The sequence below is a fragment of the Phalacrocorax aristotelis genome, chromosome 23, assembly GCF_949628215.1.
Source record: "Phalacrocorax aristotelis chromosome 23, bGulAri2.1, whole genome shotgun sequence".
Classification (NCBI taxonomy): domain Eukaryota; kingdom Metazoa; phylum Chordata; class Aves; order Suliformes; family Phalacrocoracidae; genus Phalacrocorax; species Phalacrocorax aristotelis.
The window spans coordinates 2,172,048-2,190,119 of record NC_134298.1 but is presented as its reverse complement, the minus strand read 5'-3'; the positions used below and the strand labels follow the sequence as shown (position 1 = coordinate 2,190,119).

At 62.7% G+C, this 18,072-nt stretch overlaps 1 protein-coding gene across 2 annotated transcripts; it reads left to right on the top strand.

The window, feature by feature from the left end:
• Window positions 1-5,517: 5,517 nt before the first annotated feature.
• On the top strand, window positions 5,518-17,153 carry PLCD3 (phospholipase C delta 3). 2 transcript variants are annotated; one of them, XM_075117238.1, is made up of 16 exons: window positions 5,518-5,774; window positions 8,713-8,874; window positions 9,769-9,997; window positions 10,086-10,215; window positions 10,758-10,983; window positions 11,805-12,006; window positions 12,105-12,249; window positions 12,324-12,476; window positions 12,552-12,704; window positions 12,987-13,022; window positions 13,485-13,644; window positions 14,474-14,590; window positions 14,685-14,926; window positions 15,298-15,433; window positions 16,249-16,398; window positions 16,474-17,148. In XM_075117238.1, the coding sequence occupies exons 1-16, from the start codon at window positions 5,669-5,671 to the stop codon at window positions 16,560-16,562; spliced, it is 2,436 nt and encodes an 811-aa protein (XP_074973339.1). In that variant the 5' UTR covers window positions 5,518-5,668; the 3' UTR covers window positions 16,563-17,148. The 2 variants fall into 2 exon arrangements, with proteins under 2 accessions (XP_074973339.1, XP_074973338.1); XM_075117237.1 differs by having other exon boundaries at window positions 5,611-5,774; window positions 14,685-14,833; window positions 16,474-17,153.
• Window positions 17,154-18,072: the final 919 nt, after the last annotated feature.

The window sequence follows — 18,072 nt, the reverse complement described above, 5'->3', positions numbered from 1 at the left end:
CGCAACAGCACACCGGTGCACCGGGACAGTGCACAGGGACTATGCAACGAGGGAATGCACTGTGACAGTGAGCCTGTGCACCAGGACAATGGGCCTGTGCACCGGGACAGTGCACCAGGGCAATGCACTGGGACAGTACACAGAAGCAGTGCTCAGTGTACCAGGCCAGTGCACAGGTACCATGCTCTGGGACAGTGCATCGGGGCAATGCACTGGGACCTTGCAATGGGACGGTGCACTGGAGCACGGGGACTGCACCAGGACGTTGCAATGGAACAGTGCTCCGGTGCACTGGGACAGTGCGACGGGGCAATGCACCAGGGCAGTTCACTGTGACATTGCACCAGGGCACAGGGCGATCAATACACAGGGACAGTGTGCTAGCACAGTGCCCAGGGACACAGCACGCTGGAAAGCAGCTCTGCTGAGAAGGCCCTGGGGGTGCTGGGGGGCAGCGAGGTGACCCTGAGCCAGCACCGGGCCCTTGGGGCCAAGGGGGCCAGTGGTGTCCTGGGGGGCATTCAAAGGAGTGCGGCCAGCAGGGCGAGGGAGGTTCTCCTCCCCCTCTGCTCTGCCCCGGTGAGGCCACATCTGGGGGGCTGCATCCAGTTCTGGGATCCCCAGTTCAATAAAGCCAGGGAACTACTGGAGAGAGTCCAGCAGAGAGCTACTGAGATGGTCAGGGGCTGGAGCATCTCCCTTGTGAGGAAAGGCTGAGAGACCTGGGCTTGTTCAGCCTGGAGAAGAGAGGAATGAGGGGGGATCTCATCAGTGCTTATAAATACCTGAAGGGTGGGTGTCAGGAGGATGGGGCCGGGCTCTTTTCAGTGGTGCCCAACGCCAGGCCAAGGGGCCACGGGCACAAGCTGGAACACGGGAAGTTCTACCTGAACATGAGGACAAACCCCTTCCCTGTGCGGGTGCCAGAGCAGGGGCACAGGCTGCCCAGAGAGGCTGTGGGGTCCCTTCCCTGGAGACATTCACCCCCCGCCTGGACGCGGCCCTGTGCCCCTGCTCTGGGGGTGCCTGCTCCAGCAGGGGTGGGACAGGGTGAGCTCCAGAGGGCCCTGCCAACCCCTGCCAGTCTGTGGGTCTGGGATTCTGTGACATTGCGCTGGGCTACCTGGGCTGTGCACCAGGACAAGGCAGCCAGGCAGTGTCCTGAGCCGTGGGAGCAACGCCGTGGGGTGATGCCATGGGGCAGCAGGGCTGTGCCCTGGGTCAGTGGGGCAGGGCAGTGCTCTGGGTCACTGGAACAATCATCGTGGATACTGGGGCCACACACAGGGACACCATGCACTGGGACAATGCACCAGGTGTGGGGACAGTGCTCTGGGGCCACATACCAAGGGCCCCCGGGGGAATGCACCAGGGGAGTGGGACATTGCACTAGGGAAATGCACCAGGGCACCGGGACACTGCACTGGGGTGTTGCACGGGGGCACTGGGGCATTGCACGGGGGCACTGGGGCATTGCACGGGGGCACTGGGACAATGCACTGGGGCACTGGGACACTGCACTGGGGCGTTGCATGGCGGCACTGGGACACTGCACTGGATGGGGCACTGCACTGGGGCACTGCACTGGGGCACTGGGGCACTGCACTGGGGCACTGGGGCACTGGGACACTGCACTGGGGCATTGCACGGGGCACTGGGACAATGCACTGGGGCACTGGGGCACTGCACTGGGGCATTGCACGGGGGCACTGGGACAATGCACCGGGGCACTGGGGCACTGGGACACTGCACTGGGGCATTGCACGGGGGCACTGGGACAATGCACTGGGGCACTGGGGCACTGCACGGGGGCATTGCACGGGGGCACTGGGGCACTGCACTGGGGCACTGGGGCACTGGGACACTGCACTGGGGCATTGCATGGGGGCACTGGGACAATGCACTGGGGCAGTGGGGCACTGCACTGGGGCATTGCACGGGGGCACTGGGACAATGCACTGGGGCACTGGGGCACTGGGACACTGCACTGGGGCATTGCACGGGGGCACTGGGACAATGCACTGGGGCAGTGGGGCACTGCACTGGGGCATTGCACGGGGGCACTGGGACAATGCACTGGGGCACTGGGGCACTGCACTGGCGCACTGGGACACTGCACTGAGGCACTGGGGCACGGCACTGGGACACTGCACTGGGACTGTGCACTGGGGCACTGGGACAATGCACGGGGGCACTGCACCGGGGCAGTGGGACACTGGGACAATGCACCAGGCTGCTGGGACAATGTCACTGGGCTGCTGGGACAGTGTCACTGGGGCAGTGGGGCAGGGGCACAGCCCCATTGGACACAGCGGGGGTCAGCTGGGTCCAGCAGAGCAATTGATTGCTGTAGTTATTATCAAACTTCATTAATTATGGTGGTAAGAGAGGGGCAGAATTTGGGGTCCCCAAGCCCCTGAGGTGAAGCTTCTTCACCCTCTGTGCCAAGGGCTTTCCTTGAAAGCAGGGTGCTGTGGGGACATGGGAGCTGTGGGGACACAGGTGCTGTGGGGACACGGGTGATGTGGGGACACGGGTTGATGTGGGGACATGGGTGATGTGGGGACACGGGTGAAGTGGGGACATGGGAGCTGTGGGGACATGGGAGCTGTGGGGACACGGGTGATGTGGTGACCTGAGTGCTGTGGGGACACAGGTGCTGTGGGGACATGGGTGATGTGGGGACATGGGTGGCCTGGACATACAATGTGCCCTGGGGACCTGGGATGTTTCAGGGTTCCCTGGGGACCACCTGGTCTGTGCTGGGTGCTGGGAAGGGGATGCAAAGCAGCTTTCAGCAGTGCTGTGCCATGCTTCATCATCATCCCACGCTCCAGTTTTCCTACATTTTGGGGAATTTCCCTTAATCCCACCTCCAAATCCCAAATTCAAGTAGGGGTGACTCCCCCAACCCCCTAATTCCCATCCCACATTCCCTGGGGAAGCATTTCCTCTATATATTCAAGATCCAGCAAAAAAAAAAAAAAGGTAGCAAATCTTTTTAAACTTCCTTCCATTTCCAAGCTCTGACTCAGGATTTCTGCTCAGGGATGGCGCGCTGGGGCCTTGCTGGCTCTGACTCTCTGCAAAAACCAACCCCAAATCCCGAGCGGTGATTCACAGGGACACGTGCTGTGCTATAAGCGGCCGGGAATGCGAGTTGCTGCTTTCCATGGGGCTCCTTCCAAATCGCTTGCGGGTGGTAAATAGCAAAGCCACAGGAGAGGGGGAATCGCAACTGGGATTTATTTTTGCTGTGGATTTTGCAGCGAGAGGTGTTTATCCTGGTCATTTCACTGGGTGGATGCATCCGTTGCTGAATTCCTGGCAATGCAGTTCCCATGGGAGGAAGAGGACTCAGAGCAGAGCCTGGTTATGGGGTTGCAAGTGCATTTTTTGGGGTGGTTGTGGCTGCTTTCCCAAAGGGTTTTCAGCAAAGCAAGATATATTTTGCACAAATAAATTTGGTCTGCTTTGAAGCTCCTGGGGTGGTCAAAGCCTTGACCCAAACAGGAGGGGGCATTGCCCTGGGCTGGGCTGTCCCTGCAAAAAGTCCCTGCAACCCCAATTCCCCAAAGGATTCAGGGGTGGTTGCACCCCCCCGAAACACAGCCAAGGGGCTGTCCAGATGTGACCCCAGTTGTCCAGATGCTGCGTGGATCACCCAGGTCTTGAACTGCAGTGACCAGACGTCACCCAGGATGCCCAGATGTTGCCACAGGATGTCCAGATATTGACCCAGGATGCTCAGATGTCACCTGGCATGCCCAGATGTTTCCCTGGGTGCCCAGATGTTGCCCCCAGCTGCCCTGCCATCACCCCTGGGTGCTCCACCGCCCCACACCAGGTCTCACGCCATTGGCAGCACTGCTGCTGTCCCCGCCCTGGGACTCCACCACCTGTGGTTGCGGTTTCCCCTCCCTCTGCTGTGGCTCCTGGTCCCCACGGCCCAGCCAGGCCTCGTCTGGCCTCTGTGTCCCTCTGGGCACCACGGATTTTTGCAAGAATCCGCATTGGGCAGTCAAAAATAACTCCTTGTTGCGAGGACACAGCCCCAAGCCCAGCTACGGGCTTGAAATCAAATCCGGGCTCTGCCTCTGCTCCATCACTCATTGTCCTGGCTGGGCAGCGGGGAGGAGACCCCTGAGGTGGGGACAGGGGTCTTCCCCCACAGCCACTCATCCCTCCGCTCCCCACCCGCCCTCAGCCAGCAGTTGCTGTGGGAAAGGTGAGGATGTGCAAAATTGCAGGGATTTGGGGTAAATTCATGCAGGTACTCGCATGGGCACAGACACGTGTGCAGGTACAGCTGCACAGGTGGGTGTGCGTGCAGCTCTGTGCACACGTGCATGCACCTGCATGCACATGGGTGTAAACACCTGTGCGCACACATGAACATATGCATTCAAGCATATGCATGTACATAGTTACACACACATGCACATGTACCTGCACGCACACATGCATGCATACACGTGTGCCTGTGCACACAGAGACATATGCATACACACAGACGGCTGCGCACACACATGCACACACGCACATCTGCATGCATGTGCCGCCCCTCGAATCCTGGTTTAGATTGGAGATTAGGGAAAATGTCTTCCCGGCCAGAGTGGTCAGGCACTGGAACAGGCTACCCTGAGAGGTGGGGGAGTCACTGTCCCTTGGGGGGGTTCAAAAACGTGCAGATGTGGCACTTCAGGCATGGTTTAGGAGGCCTGGGGGTTGGTGGTTGGACTTACTGTCCTTAGAGGTCTTTTCCAACCTTAATGATTCTATGAAATGGCTGCACGCGCACGCACACACGCGCACACACGCACACACCCGCTGCTGTCAGTCCCCGCACCCTGCTGCTGTCCCACCAGTGGGGACGGTCACCTGCGGGTCCCCCCAGCTGCCTGCGGCCCCCTCAGCCCCAGTGCCACCCTGCCCATGGCGTGGGGACAGAGCCAGCACGGCAGGACTGTGTGATGGCAGAGGGGGTCTCCTGGGCCCCCCCACTGTCCCCAGGCGTGATGGTGGAGGGGATCCCGTGGGTCCCCCTGTCCCCAGGCTGGTGGAGGGGGTACCCTGGGTCCCCACCGGTGGTACCGTGCTGGCACTGGCGGCAGGCAGCCATGACCCCCCGGGCAGAGCGGCGCTCCCCGGCGGAGACCGGGGTGTCCCCTGGGCCGGTCCCCGGTACAGGAGGAAGCCCGGGGGGAGGTGGGCACCCCCGATCCGTTCAGGGGAGGACCGGTCTTTCGGGTTATACCCTGTGGAGAGCGGGACCCCCCCACTGTGCCGTTCCCCCGTGCAGAACAACTCCCCGGGTGCACACCGGGACCCCGGCCCGTTCCCGGTGCAGACCGGACCCCGGCGCAAACCCATCCCGGTGCAGACGCACGCCGGTGCAGGCCATCCCCGGCAGACCCGCTCGGTCCGGGCCGGCACAAACGGTTAACACCGCCGGGGCTGAAGTGTGGCTCCTCCCGGTACCTCCCCGCGCCCGGCCCCGGTCCCGGCGGGGCCGCCCAACCCCAGCCCAGCCCCAGCCGCCGCCGCCCAGCCCGGCTGCACCGGCCGGGGGCACCGGGAGCACCGGGGTTACGGGGGACACCGGGAGCGCCGGGAGTACCGGGAGTACCGGGAGTACCGGGGGTACCGGGGGTACCGGCCCCGCACCATGATCTGCGGCAGGAAGGCGCGTCCCGCCGCCGCCGAGCAGCCCCGCTCCCCGTCGGACGGCTCCGGTGGCCCCCGCCGGCCCGGCAGAGCCTTGAGGAAAATGGGTGGGTACCGGAGCCGGTCCCGCCGCGGGGAGGGGCGGGGGAGGCGGGGGACCCGACGGGGCGGGAGGGAGAACCGGGCAGAAACCCCTGGGGGCGTCCCGGGAGGGGTCCCCGTGGCTAGGAGGGGTGCCCAAGGTAGCCCCAGAATAGCTACGTAACGCCCCAGATGCTGGGGGGCAACGGGTGCCGGGGTTCGGCCCCATCGCGGGTGGCAGGAGCCCTCCTGCGGGCCCCGGGGGATGAGCCACTCAGGGTATTGATCGTCCCCAGGGTCCAGCTCCAGCCCCCGGGACCCTCGCCTAATGCCCTGCCTCAGTTTCCCCAGACAGCACTGTCGGCTCGGCTCCCCCTGACCCCCCCAGCAGCTCAGAGCGGAGGCGTGGGCAGGAGTGGCTGCCCGGGAAAGTCGGGGTGTGCCTGGTGGGGTGGCTGGGCCCGATCCTGCGTGGGCGCAGCAGACAGGGCAGTAGCTAGCTCTGTGCCACGGAGGGAGGGCTTTACTCCCACCACTGTGCTGGCCGTGTTCCCAGAGCTGCATGGCTTGGTGTGGCTGTGTGCCTGCTGCAGCTCTGCGTGTCCGGGTGTCCCTGTGTCTGTGCGTCCATAGGTCTGTGCACCCACATGCTTGTGCATCCATACACCCATACATCTGTGTGTCCTTGCATTGGTGCATCTCAGCATCCGTATACCCATGTATCCATACATTCCTGCATCTGCGTATCCATGCATCCATGTTTCAGTGCATCCATCTGTCTGTGTGTCGAAGTGTCCGTGTGTCCGTGTGTCCACACATCAATACACTTGTTCACCTGTGACCCTATGTGCCTGAGCATCATGTGTCTGTGCATCCGTGTGCCTGTATCCCTCTGTCCAGGCATCTGTGCATCCATATGTTTGTGCATCCACGTGTCTGTGTGTTCTTGCATCAAAAGCCTTAACACTGTCTCCCACAGCACCTTCCTAGAGAAGCTGGCAGCTCATGGCTTGGATGGGTGGACTCTTTGCTTGGTAAAAAACTGGCTGGATGGCCAAGCCCAGAGAGTTGTGGTGATTGGAGCTAAACCCAGTTGGCACCTGGTCATGAGCAGGTTCCCCAGGGCTCAGTGTTGGGGCCAGCCTTGTTTAATGTCTGTATCAATGATCTGGATGAGGGGATGAGTGCACCCCCAGTCAGTTTGCAGGTGACACCAAGTTGGGCGGGAGTGTGGATCTGCTGGAGGCCAGGAAGGCTCTGCAGAGGGACCTGGACAGGCTGCATCGATGGGCTGAGGCCAGCTGTGTGAGGTTTAACAAGGCCAAGTGCCGGGTCCTGCCCTTGGGTCACACCAACCCCAGGCAACGCCCCAGGCCTGGGGCAGAGGGGCTGGGAAGTGCCCGGCGGAGAAGGCCCTGGGGGGGCTGGCTGACAGCCGGCTGGGCATGAGCCAGCAGTGCCCGGGTGGCCAAGGAGGCCACCAGCCCCCGGGCTTGTGCCAGCGCTGGTGTGGCCAGCAGGAGCCGGGCAGGGATGGTGCCCCTGTGCTCGGCCCTGGGGAGGCCCCACCTCGAATGCTGGGCTCAGGTTTGGGCCCCTCGGGACAAGAAGGACCTTGAGGGGCTGGAGCGTGTCCAGAGAAGGGCAGCGGGGCTGGGGCAGGGTCTGGAGCACAAGTGTGCTGGGGGGCGGCTGAGGGAGCTGGGGGGGTTTAGCCTGGAGAAGAGGGGGCTGAGGGGAGCCCTTCTCGCTCTCTGCAGCTGCCTGAGAGGGGCTGGAGTGAGGGGGGGGTCGGTCTCTGCTCCCAAGTCACCAGTGACAGGACGAGAGGAAACAGCCGCAGGCTGCGCCAGGGGAGGTTAGATTGGAGATTAGTGAAAAAGTCTTCCCTGCCAGAGTGGTCAGGCCCTGGCACAGGCTGCCCAGAGAGGTGGGGAGTCACCATCCCTGGGGGTGTTCAAAAACCATGTAGACGTGGCACTTGGGGCCATGGTTTAGGAGGCCTGGGGGTGTTGGGTTGGACTTGATGACCTTAGAGGTCTTTTCCAGCCTTAATAATTCTATGATTCTATGATCAATGCATCCATGTATCCAAACACCTCTGCATCTGTATATCCATGCATCCATACACTTGTGTGCCTGTGACCCCATGTGCCTGTGTGTCTGAGCATCCATGTGTCTGTGCATCTGTGTGCCTGTATCCATACATCCATATGCTTGTGCATCCATGCGTCCATGTGTCCGTGTGTCCATATCTGTCCTGTGAAAGTGCCGTCAATTCTGCACCACGGGCAGGACGTGACCACGCAGGAGGTGGTGGCAGATGGTGGCTGCATCCCAGAGGCTATGGCCAGCTCAGGATGTCCCTGTTCCGCCCCACACATGCTGTTGCCCAACCCAGGAGCAGCACCTCTGGCCAGAGCAGGGACATGGCCACTGGGGCTGTTCTTAAGGAGTGGTTGCCAAAAACAGAAAGAGAGGAAATAACTGCTTTTTGGAGAATAGACGGAAAAGTCCTGGCCCCACCATGAGCCTGGACCGTGAGCCCCACACTGCCCTGTCCCATCCTACCTGTCCCATCTTGTCCCATCTTGTCCTATCTGTAATGTCACATCTTGTCATACGTGTCCCATCTCACCCCATCCCATCACCCTCTTCTATCCAACCCATCCTGTCCTGTTCCATCCCTCCATCCTGTCCCATGTCATGCTGTGCCATTCTGTCCCACCCCATCTCATCATGTCTGTCCTGTCCCATCCTGCCCTGTCTGTCCCATGCCATGCCGTGCCATCCCATGGGATGTGCAGGCATGCACACATGCAGGTGTGCATACAAATGTGCACCAAGCCCCCACCGCTTCCCACCCAGTACCCACAGTGTCCCCTCAGAGCCTCCAGTACCTTCCAGTGGCCCCAGTACCGCCCTGGTAGCTGCACAGGGTGACCGTGGGCTGGTCCCCCGCAGGCCTGACAGAGGACGAGGACATCCAGCGGATGCTGCGGGGGTCCCTGCTCCGGAAGATCAAGTCCCGGGGGGGCCCCAGGGAGCGACTCTTCTGCCTGCAGGAGGATGGGGTGACCGTCTGCTTCGAGGGGCGCTTTGGGCGCACTCGCTCCCAGCAGAGCTGTGAGTGCCGGTGCTGGGAACAGTCCCCAGGGGCCTCAGGGACCCTGGACCACGTCCTGCAGAGCCTTGAGCTGCAGGGAGGGGTTGGGACCCGGGCAGTGCCCCAAACCCGCCCATGGGGACCTGGGCATGAGCCAGGACTCAGACTCCCACCCAGGACCTAGACCCTCACCCAGACCCCCATCTGGTACTTAGACCGCCCCCCCCAGAACCCAGATCCCAACCCAGGACCTAGCCCACAACTTGGGACCTGGAACCCCACCGAGCACCCAGACCCCAAACCAGACTCCAGTCCAGGACCTGTACCCCCAGCCTGGGACACAGACCCTGACCCAAGATGTGGACCTCGGTCCAGAACACAGACCCCCACCCAGGACCTGGACCCCAACCCATTGCACCCAGTGCCCCACAGTGTCTTCCAGTGCTTCCCAGTGCATTCCATTACATCCCAGTGCACACAGTGCCTCCCAGTGAACCCCAAGCCAAGCCCCCAGCGCCCACACCCTTCCCAGTCCCCCTTGGGACCAGCATTAGCTTCCGTTCCATCTGGGCCTAACTATGTCCCCACTCTCCAGCGTCACCCGACTCTTTCCACCCTCTCATCTGGGACGGGTGCCCGGAGTTGGCACCGCAGCAAAACAGCTCCATTCCCTGCCGGCATCCCCACCCCCGCAGGGGACAGCGGCCACAGCTCCTGTCTCGCCTGGGATTAGTGGGTTAAGCCTGGCTGTGGGACCAACAGGAGCCAAGCCCCTGTCCTCTGGGGAGCCCCTGGGGACCCATAGGTTGTCCGTCAGCAGCCAGGATATCTTGCAGGGTGCTCATGAGTGAGGGAAATGCCGAGGGACCACCTCCATCCTCGGGGTGGCCCCGTCACCACGTGTGTCCCTGCAGTCTCGGTGATGCACATCGAGGGGGTGCGCGAGGGACACCAGTCGGAGGGTCTACGCAAGTACGGTGCTGCCTTCCCCGAGCGGCACTGCTTCACCCTCGTCTTCAAGGGCAAGCGCAAGAACCTCGACCTGGCTGCCCGGGGCGAGGAGGATGCCCGCCACTGGGTGCACGGGCTCACCAAACTGATGGGGCGGCTGCAAGCCATGAGTCAACCAGAGAAGCTTGACCAATATCCTTTGTTGGAGCTATGTGGGCTTGGGGACAGGTTGGGGACAGCTGTGGGGGTGACGCCGAGTGGTTTCCTTACCCCGGCGTAGCTGGATCCATGGGGTCCTGCAGCGAGCAGACAGGAACAAGGACAACAAGATGTGCTTCCGGGAGGTGAAGAGCATGCTGAGGATGATCAACATTGACATGGATGATGTCTATGCCTACAAGCTCTTCAAGGTACCCATCCTGTGCTCCATCACCCATGGTCCCCAGTGCTGTCACTGGGAGGGAATGCTGGCTCCTTCTCTGCCTTCCCAAGTGCAGAGAACTGTCAAACTCATTACACCCAAAGCCGCCCACCACCACCAACGGTTGGGTCCTATCATGAGGAAGGAGCTTATGGTGGGGTGGGGTGAGCTGTCCCTCCCACTGCTCTGTGGGTCCCCAGGGTGTGACATTTTCCCCCCTCGGGGTGCTGAACCCATGGGCATCTCACAAGGTCCCATTCCACTTGGGGAAACGGAGGCACGGTGCTCTGCTCCGCTCCATCCCAGACTGGAAGGCCAGGGGGCTATGGGTGGGGGGACAGAGGGGACATGCACCCACACCCCCCCTAGGCACAACCCATCCCCGAGCCCTCATGCCAGTAGCTGAGCCCCCCCCAAATTCATCACGCACGCTGCCAACCCCAAGGGACAGGCAGGATGAGGCAGAGGGTGGCCGTACCCCCTCCCCACGAGCAGGGGACGGTCCCCAAGGTTGGGCTGCGGTCCCATCAGGAGTGCGACCGGTCAGGCGATGAGCGGCTGGAGGGGTGGGAGCTGGAGGAGTTTTGCCGACGGCTGCTGCGGCGGCCAGAGCTGGAGGAGCTTTTTGGGCGTTACTCGGGCGAGGACCGTGTCCTGTCGGCGGAGGAGCTGCGGGATTTCCTACGGGATCAGGGCGAGGACGCCAGCCTGCGCCAGGCCTGCACCATCATCCGTGCCTACGAGCTCAACGAGAAGGGTAGGGCTGAGGATGGCCAGCTTGGATGGTGGCGGGATGGTGGGATGGGCGCTGCCGGAGCCAAGGGAGGTCATGGATGGCATGGGGATGGGGCTCTGCTTGGTGGTGTCACCCCCCCTGAGGTGGTATGGGGTCCTCCAAGGCTTGGGTGAGTGTCCCTATGTCCCTCCCCTGGGGTAGCACCAGGTGTCAGCAGTGCAATACGTGGCCTTGCTGGTCGCTGGTGGATGTGGCACTGTGTGGACAGGGGATGTGAAGGTAGGGATGGACAGCAGGTGGACCTCAAAGTCTCCTGGGTGATGTAGTGCCAGCCCTAGCATGAATGTGACACTGCCAGGGTACTTCCACATCCCTTGGGTCCCACCATGACAGGTCCAGGGTGAACATGGCACTAGGAGGACAGGGGACTTCATGGTGGGGATCAAGGACCTCCATGTCTCTTGGGTTGATGTGGCACTAGCAGGATGGGGGACATCAGGGCGGAGGTGGGACACCAAGGGGACCTCAACATCCCCCGGGTGCCAGTGCCAGGTCTGGAGTCAACATGGCACTGTGAGGACAGAGGACATCAGTGTGGGGACAGGGAACATCTACATGTCATGGGTGCCACCATGCTAGGTCCAGGGTGAATGTGGCACTAGCAGGATGGAGATGGAACACTCAAGGGAACTTGCATGTCCCCTGGGTGCTGCAGTGCCAGGTCTGGGGTGAACATAGCACTGCTGGGAGACAGGGGACACCCAGGTGGGGACAGTCTCCAGGGTGCCACCCTGTCAGTAGTGTGGCAGCCCTCTGCGACACTGTGCGACTGTGTCCCGTAGCCAGGCAGCAGGACTTGATGATGCTGGACGGCTTCATGATGTACCTCCTCTCGGCCGCCGGTGACATCCTCAACCAGGAGCACACCAAGGTGCACCAGGACATGAGCCAGCCCCTGTGCCACTATTTCATCTCCTCCTCCCACAACACCTACCTGACCCGCAACCAGATTGGTGGCACCAGCAGCACCGAAGCCTATGTCAGGTGGGTGCCCCTTGTCAGATGCTCCATGCCCAGATGGTCCCGTGGTTCGAGGGTGCTGGGGCAGCGCAGGGACTCATCCAGTGATGGTGCGGTGGCAGGGCACTGATGGCAGGATGCCGTTGCGTGGAGCTGGACTGCTGGGAGGGCTCTGATGGGGAACCTGTCGTCTACCATGGCCACACGCTCACCTCCAAAATCCTCTTCCGTGATGTCATTGAGAGCATCCGCGACTATGCCTTCAAGGTGAGCCGGGTGCTGGCAGCCCTGGGGCAGGTGCTGGGTGCTGGGTGCTAAGCGCTGCCCATCCCCATCCCCAGCAATCCCCCTACCCCGTCATCCTGTCCCTGGAGAACCACTGTGGGCTGGAGCAGCAGGCCACCATGGCCCGGCACATGAAGGCCATCCTGGGGGACATGCTGCTGACACAGCCGCTGGAGGGGCAGGACCCCAATGACCTCCCGTCCCCAGAGGTAAGGCCACCCACCTGGCCCCCATGGTGTCCCCATGTCCCCTCCGAGCCCTGAGCTCAGCCCTTCCTCCTGCAGCAGCTGAAGGGGAAGGTCCTGGTGAAGGGCAAGAAGCTGCCAGAACCATGGCATGAGCCCCAGGGTGTCACCTCCCTTCTGGACCCCGAGGAGGAGGAGGAGGAGGAGGAAGAGGAAGAGGAGGAGAAGCTGCAGGAGAGAAGTAGGCAGCAGGTAAGGGGCTATTCCAGGGCTATGGTGCCAGGGGACCTTCGCTTCCCAGTGTTGCTGGAGGATGATGATATCCTGGTGGTCCTGGAGGACCACAGCATGCTGGTGGTGCTGGTGGACCTTGGCATCCCGGTGGTCCTGGAGGACCATGGTGTCCTGGTGGTCCTGGAAGACCACAGCATCCCGGCAGTGCCACGGGACCACTGTGTCCCAGCAGTGCTGGGGCCCGGAGCAGGTCAGCACTGCTGGCATCCCCTGATACAGCCCTGCTTTCTCCCCTTCCAGTCGCTGCAGTCACTGCAGGAGATCAAACCTCTGCAGGTGGGTCGTATGATGGAGCTGGGTGGTCTGCGAGCAGCTGTTACTGCCTGGCAGAGGGGACTGAGCCTGGGGACTTGGTTGTGCCTCCCTCTTCCCCCACTGGGCTGGGTGCTCCATTTCTGGGGTCCCCATCACTTTGGGGTCTCCATCAATTCCAGAGTGACCCCTTAGGGTCTCATTTCCTCAGTTCTCCATCACCTTGAGGTCTCTGACATCTTGGGTTGTCCATCACCACGGGTTTTCCATGACCCCAGGGTCTCAGCCTACTTGGGTTCTCCTTCATCTCAGGGTCCATCACACTATTGCCTGAGGTTCTCCATTGCCTCAGGTTCTCCATCACTTTGGGGATCTCCATGGCCTTGGGGGTCTCAACACTAGTAGGGTAGGGAGGTCTGTAGACCCTCAGCCAGGCAGGTGGCCACCAGAGCCAGGGTGGCCCTGACACCATGGTGGCTCCCGCAGGCCAAGGACGCATCACAGGTGGCCCCGGAGCTGTCGGCGGTGGTGGTGTACTGCCAGGCTGTCCCCTTCCCTGGCCTGGCCCATGCCCTGCGCCACCCCCAGCCCTGCGAGATGTCCTCCTTCAGTGAAAGGAAGGCTCGGAAGCTCATCAAGGAGGCGGGTGAGGGCGATGGGATGGGGACAGGGCTGGGGACGGGTGGGTCCATGCTCCTGACCTCACTGGGTGCAGGATGGGGCTGACACCGATGGGCTTTGTCACCAGGGAGGCTCCATGGGTGGTAGTCAGGGGCACACTGGCCTCAGCCAGGCTGCCCTGGTCTGGTGGGGCTTGGGTCTGGTGTCAGGGTCTGGGGCCAGAGGCCAGGGTGAGGGTCACAGGTCCAGGATCAGGGTCTGGTGTAAGGGTCTGGGGTCAGGGTTTGGGATGTGGCATCTGGGTCTGGGGTCAAGTCTGGGGTCTGGGATTAAGATCTGGGTCAGTGTCCAGGGTCTGAGGTGTGGGGTCAAGGTCTGGGGTTTGGGCTCAGGGTTTGGGGTCCAGGGTCAGGATCTGGGATCAGGGTCTGGGGTCTGGGTCCCAGGGCTGGGATTGGGGTTTGGGACTCTGAGGTCTAGGGTCAGGATCTGGGGTCAGGGTCTGGGGTCCAGGGTTAAGGGCCAGGACCAGGGCGTGGGGTCTAAAGTCAAGGTGTGGGGTCAAGGACAGGATCTGGGGTCAGGGTCCAGGTCCAGGAATGAGATTATGATCTGGGGTCAGCATCCAGGGTCTGAGGTCTGGGGTCAGGGGTCCAAGGTCAAGGTTCAGGATCAAGGTCCAGTGTTGGTGTCTGAACCCCAGGGTCCTGTTTCAGGCTCTGGGTCTGCCCAGACAGGCAGGCTCCGTCCGTGCCCCAGACACGCGGGTGCAGACAGGCCACCATCACCCACTGGCAGGGCCCTGCACTGGCACCCATGGGTGCAGCAGCCCCACTCAGCCGTTCCTCCCCCAGGCCCGGCGCTGGTCCAGTACAACACCCGGCAGCTCAGCCGCATCTACCCGCTGGGGCTGAAGATGAACTCCTCCAACTACAACCCCCAGGAGATGTGGAATGCTGGCTGCCAGTTGGGTGAGACCCTGCAGCCCCTGGGGGACGCCCTATGACCTGGCAGCCCCCCCAGAACTGTCACCCACCCTGACACCCCATGACCCTGTCCCCACAGTGGCCCTCAACTTCCAGACACCGGGCTACGAGATGGACCTGAACGCCGGGCGCTTCCTGGGCAATGGGTGCTGTGGCTACGTGCTGAAGCCCCCCTGCCTGCGCAGCCCCCCTGGAGAGGGGCCGCACTGCCTGGTGCTGCACATTAGGGTGAGGGCACCCCGCTTCCCCCGGCCCCACGCCCAGGGGGTGCCATCCGCGTCCCTGATGGGTCACACCAGTGATATTCCCATGCCTGGCCAGGTGCCACCTGCATCCCTTTTCCCAGGTGACACCAACCCCATGTCCAGCAAGGTGCCACTCACCTTCTCCTGGGTGCCACCAACCTCTCTTCTCCTGGGGACACTGACCCTGTCCTCACATCCGTTTGGGTACCATCCATGGCCCTACTCCTGTGTGACACTGACCCCATCCCCATGCCTGGCCAAGTGCCACCCATGTGCCTTCTCCTGGGGGCATCGACCTTGACCCTGCTCCCAGCCTTGTGCCACCCACATCCCTTCTCCTGGGGGCACCAGCCCTGTCCCCACACCCAGCCATGTGGCACCCACATCCCCTCTCCCAGGGACCCACAGTGCCCCGCACCACCAGTCCCCAGCACCCTCTGCCCCCAGGTGATCACAGCGCAGCAGCTGCCCAAGCTGAACAGGGAGAAGGGGAGCTCCATCGTGGACCCCTTCGTGCGGGTGGAGATCCACGGCATCCCAGCTGACTGCAGCAAGCAGCAGACCCACCACAAGCTCAACAACGGTGAGTGCCCGCCGGGCCACCACGGCCTGGCTACCAGGCCCCAGGGACACCCTAGGGCACCCAGTCCTCAGGGGCGCCCCAGGGCACCCAATCCCTGGGGGCACCCCAGGGCGCCCTGATCCTCAGGGGCACCCTAAGGCACCCGGATCCCCAGGGCATCCTGACCCTCGGGGGGCAGGGTGACAGACCCCTCAGGCACCTGCTGCCCCCTGCACCCCAGCCATCACCCCCAGTTGAGCCAGTGCTCAGGATATCCCAGTCCTCCCAGTGCATCCCAGTCCCCCAGTGTCTCGTCCCCAGCACAGCCCGATTCCTACCAGTGGCAGGGCCCCAGCGCCTCCCAATTCTCCCCAGTGCTGCTCCCTCCTGCCCTCCAGTATATCCAGCCTAAGCCCAGTGTGACCTCTGTTCCCCCAGTATACCCCATCACAGCACCAGTATGACCCCCACTCCCCCAGCATAACCTAGCCCAGCCCCAGTGTCACCCTCATACCCCCAGCATAGACAAGCCTGGCCCCAGTGTGACCCCCGTTCTCCCAGTATAGCCCAGAGTGGCCCCATTACAACCCCTGTTCCCCCAGTACCCCACATCATGGCCCCAGTATGACCCATTCCCCCAGCATAGCCGAGCCCAGCACCAGATTCACCCCCACTCCCCGAGCCTGCCCCAGTCCCCACACACCCCAGTGCAGGATGGCAGCTAAGCTGGGGCAGGGGTGAGCGCACTGGTGGGCCAAGCGGGTCCCGGTGTCTGGGGTGGTGGGTGGCCCCGGGGGCTGCAGTGGCAGTGCCCACCCCCTGTCCCGGTGCCGTAGGCTTCAACCCGCGCTGGGAGGAGACGCTGAGCTTCCAGCTGCGGGCGCCCGAGCTGGCCCTGGTGCGCTTCGTGGTGGAGGACTACGACAGCACCTCCTGCAATGACTTCGTGGGGCAGTTCACCCTGCCCCTGGCCAGCATGAGGGAAGGTGGGTGGGTGCCCCACCCTGCTGCCGCTGGGGATGGTCCCCCGCCACCCACTCAGCCCCCATCTCTGTCCCCAGGGTATCGGCACATCCATCTGCTCTCCAAGGATGGGGCATCCCTGTCTCCTGCCACGCTCTTTGTGCACGTTCGATGCAAGAGCTTGTGAGGTCCCCGCGGTTCCGGCGGGAGGCACGTCGTGTCCCCACGCAGGGGACAACATGGTCCTCCATGGGGTGGGCACTGCCCTGCACCAGAGACACCCCACTCCCTGTGTGGGGCCAGCCTGGGGACACCGCTTGCCTGGCCACAGTGACAGCAGGGCTAGTTGAGGGACACAAGGGGGTAGGGGCCCCCCGCCATGTCCTGTAGTGCCACCCCGCCTGCTAGCCCACGTACCCCGCTCCTCCCCTCCCTGGCTGTGACCCCGAGGGGACAGGGACGCTGTGGCACCCAGTACAGGGTGGCCAGGCCATCGAAAGCCCAGCACAGCCCCAGAGGGGTGAGATGGGTGACAGCAAACCCCGCACTTCACCACCACCCGCCACACTCGATCCCAGCCCCACCGTGGGCTGCGAGGACATTGCCATCACCATGAGGTCCCTGAGGGGACCCTGCCACCGCACGCCACGTTGTGCCCACAGCGCTGAGGCTTCGCTTGGCTGGCGGCCACGTTCCCAACCCCTGCTCCAGCACCGGCGACGGTCACAGATTCATACCCTGGTGTCAAGCCAGTCAAATAAAGGTTTTATTTTAACAGAGCCTGTCCCGGTGTCCCTGTCGCCTCCCAGGGCCCGATGGGTGTGGGGAGGGGAGAGGCTGGGGGGGGGATAAGGGCTGGAGCCCCCACCCCAAACACAGCACTGCCCCGGGGAGCTGCCAAGTACCCGTGGGTGCTCAGTGGAGCAGCCCTCAAAACTGCTGTGGGGACAGGGAGAGGGTCCCACCAGACACACCCCACCCCTGCCCCCAGCCTCCCCAAGCCCAGGACACCGGGGACACAGGAGGGGCACAGAGGTATCTTGCATAGGTGACACAGGACCCCAAGCAGGGGGGATGTGATGGCACGGCCGGGGGGATGTGACAGGCTCTGGTCCTCCCCTGAGGCCCCGCAGGTCCAGGCCAGGGTGGGCAAAGCCCCTCGGGGTCCGTGGTGTGCCATGGGGCACGACGGGGCGCAGAGGGCCGGGGAGGCGTGGGAGTGCATAGATGGGGTCTTGGCCTTGGTGTGCAGCTTTGGAAACCTTTGGCTGGGAGGGCAGGAGCATCTCAGAGCTCTTTGTGGACATGGTTCATGTCACGGCGGGAAGCGGCAGGCTGCCCGGGCACTTGTTTCCCAAGATATCTTGATGGGATAAAGGTTTTCCATGAAAGAAAACATTTCCTTTACCTCGGAGTTTCCCACAGCACAAGATGACGAGCCGGGCAGAAGAGGCACCGGCGTGGCTGGAGACGCTGAAGTCCCAGGGCGATGCCAATGGTGTGTCGCAGGGCAGTCACTTGCATGTGTGTCCATATTTCCATGCTTCCAGAGAAAAGCAGCCGAGCAGAGAGCCCTGAGGTGCGGCAGCAGCGACGGAGCATCCCCCGATGCCCACAGCCCCGGCGTCACAGGGGGTGGCAGAGGGGAAGGAGCCCCAGGAGTCCGAGCAGAGTGGGGTGCACCAGAGGAGCTCTGG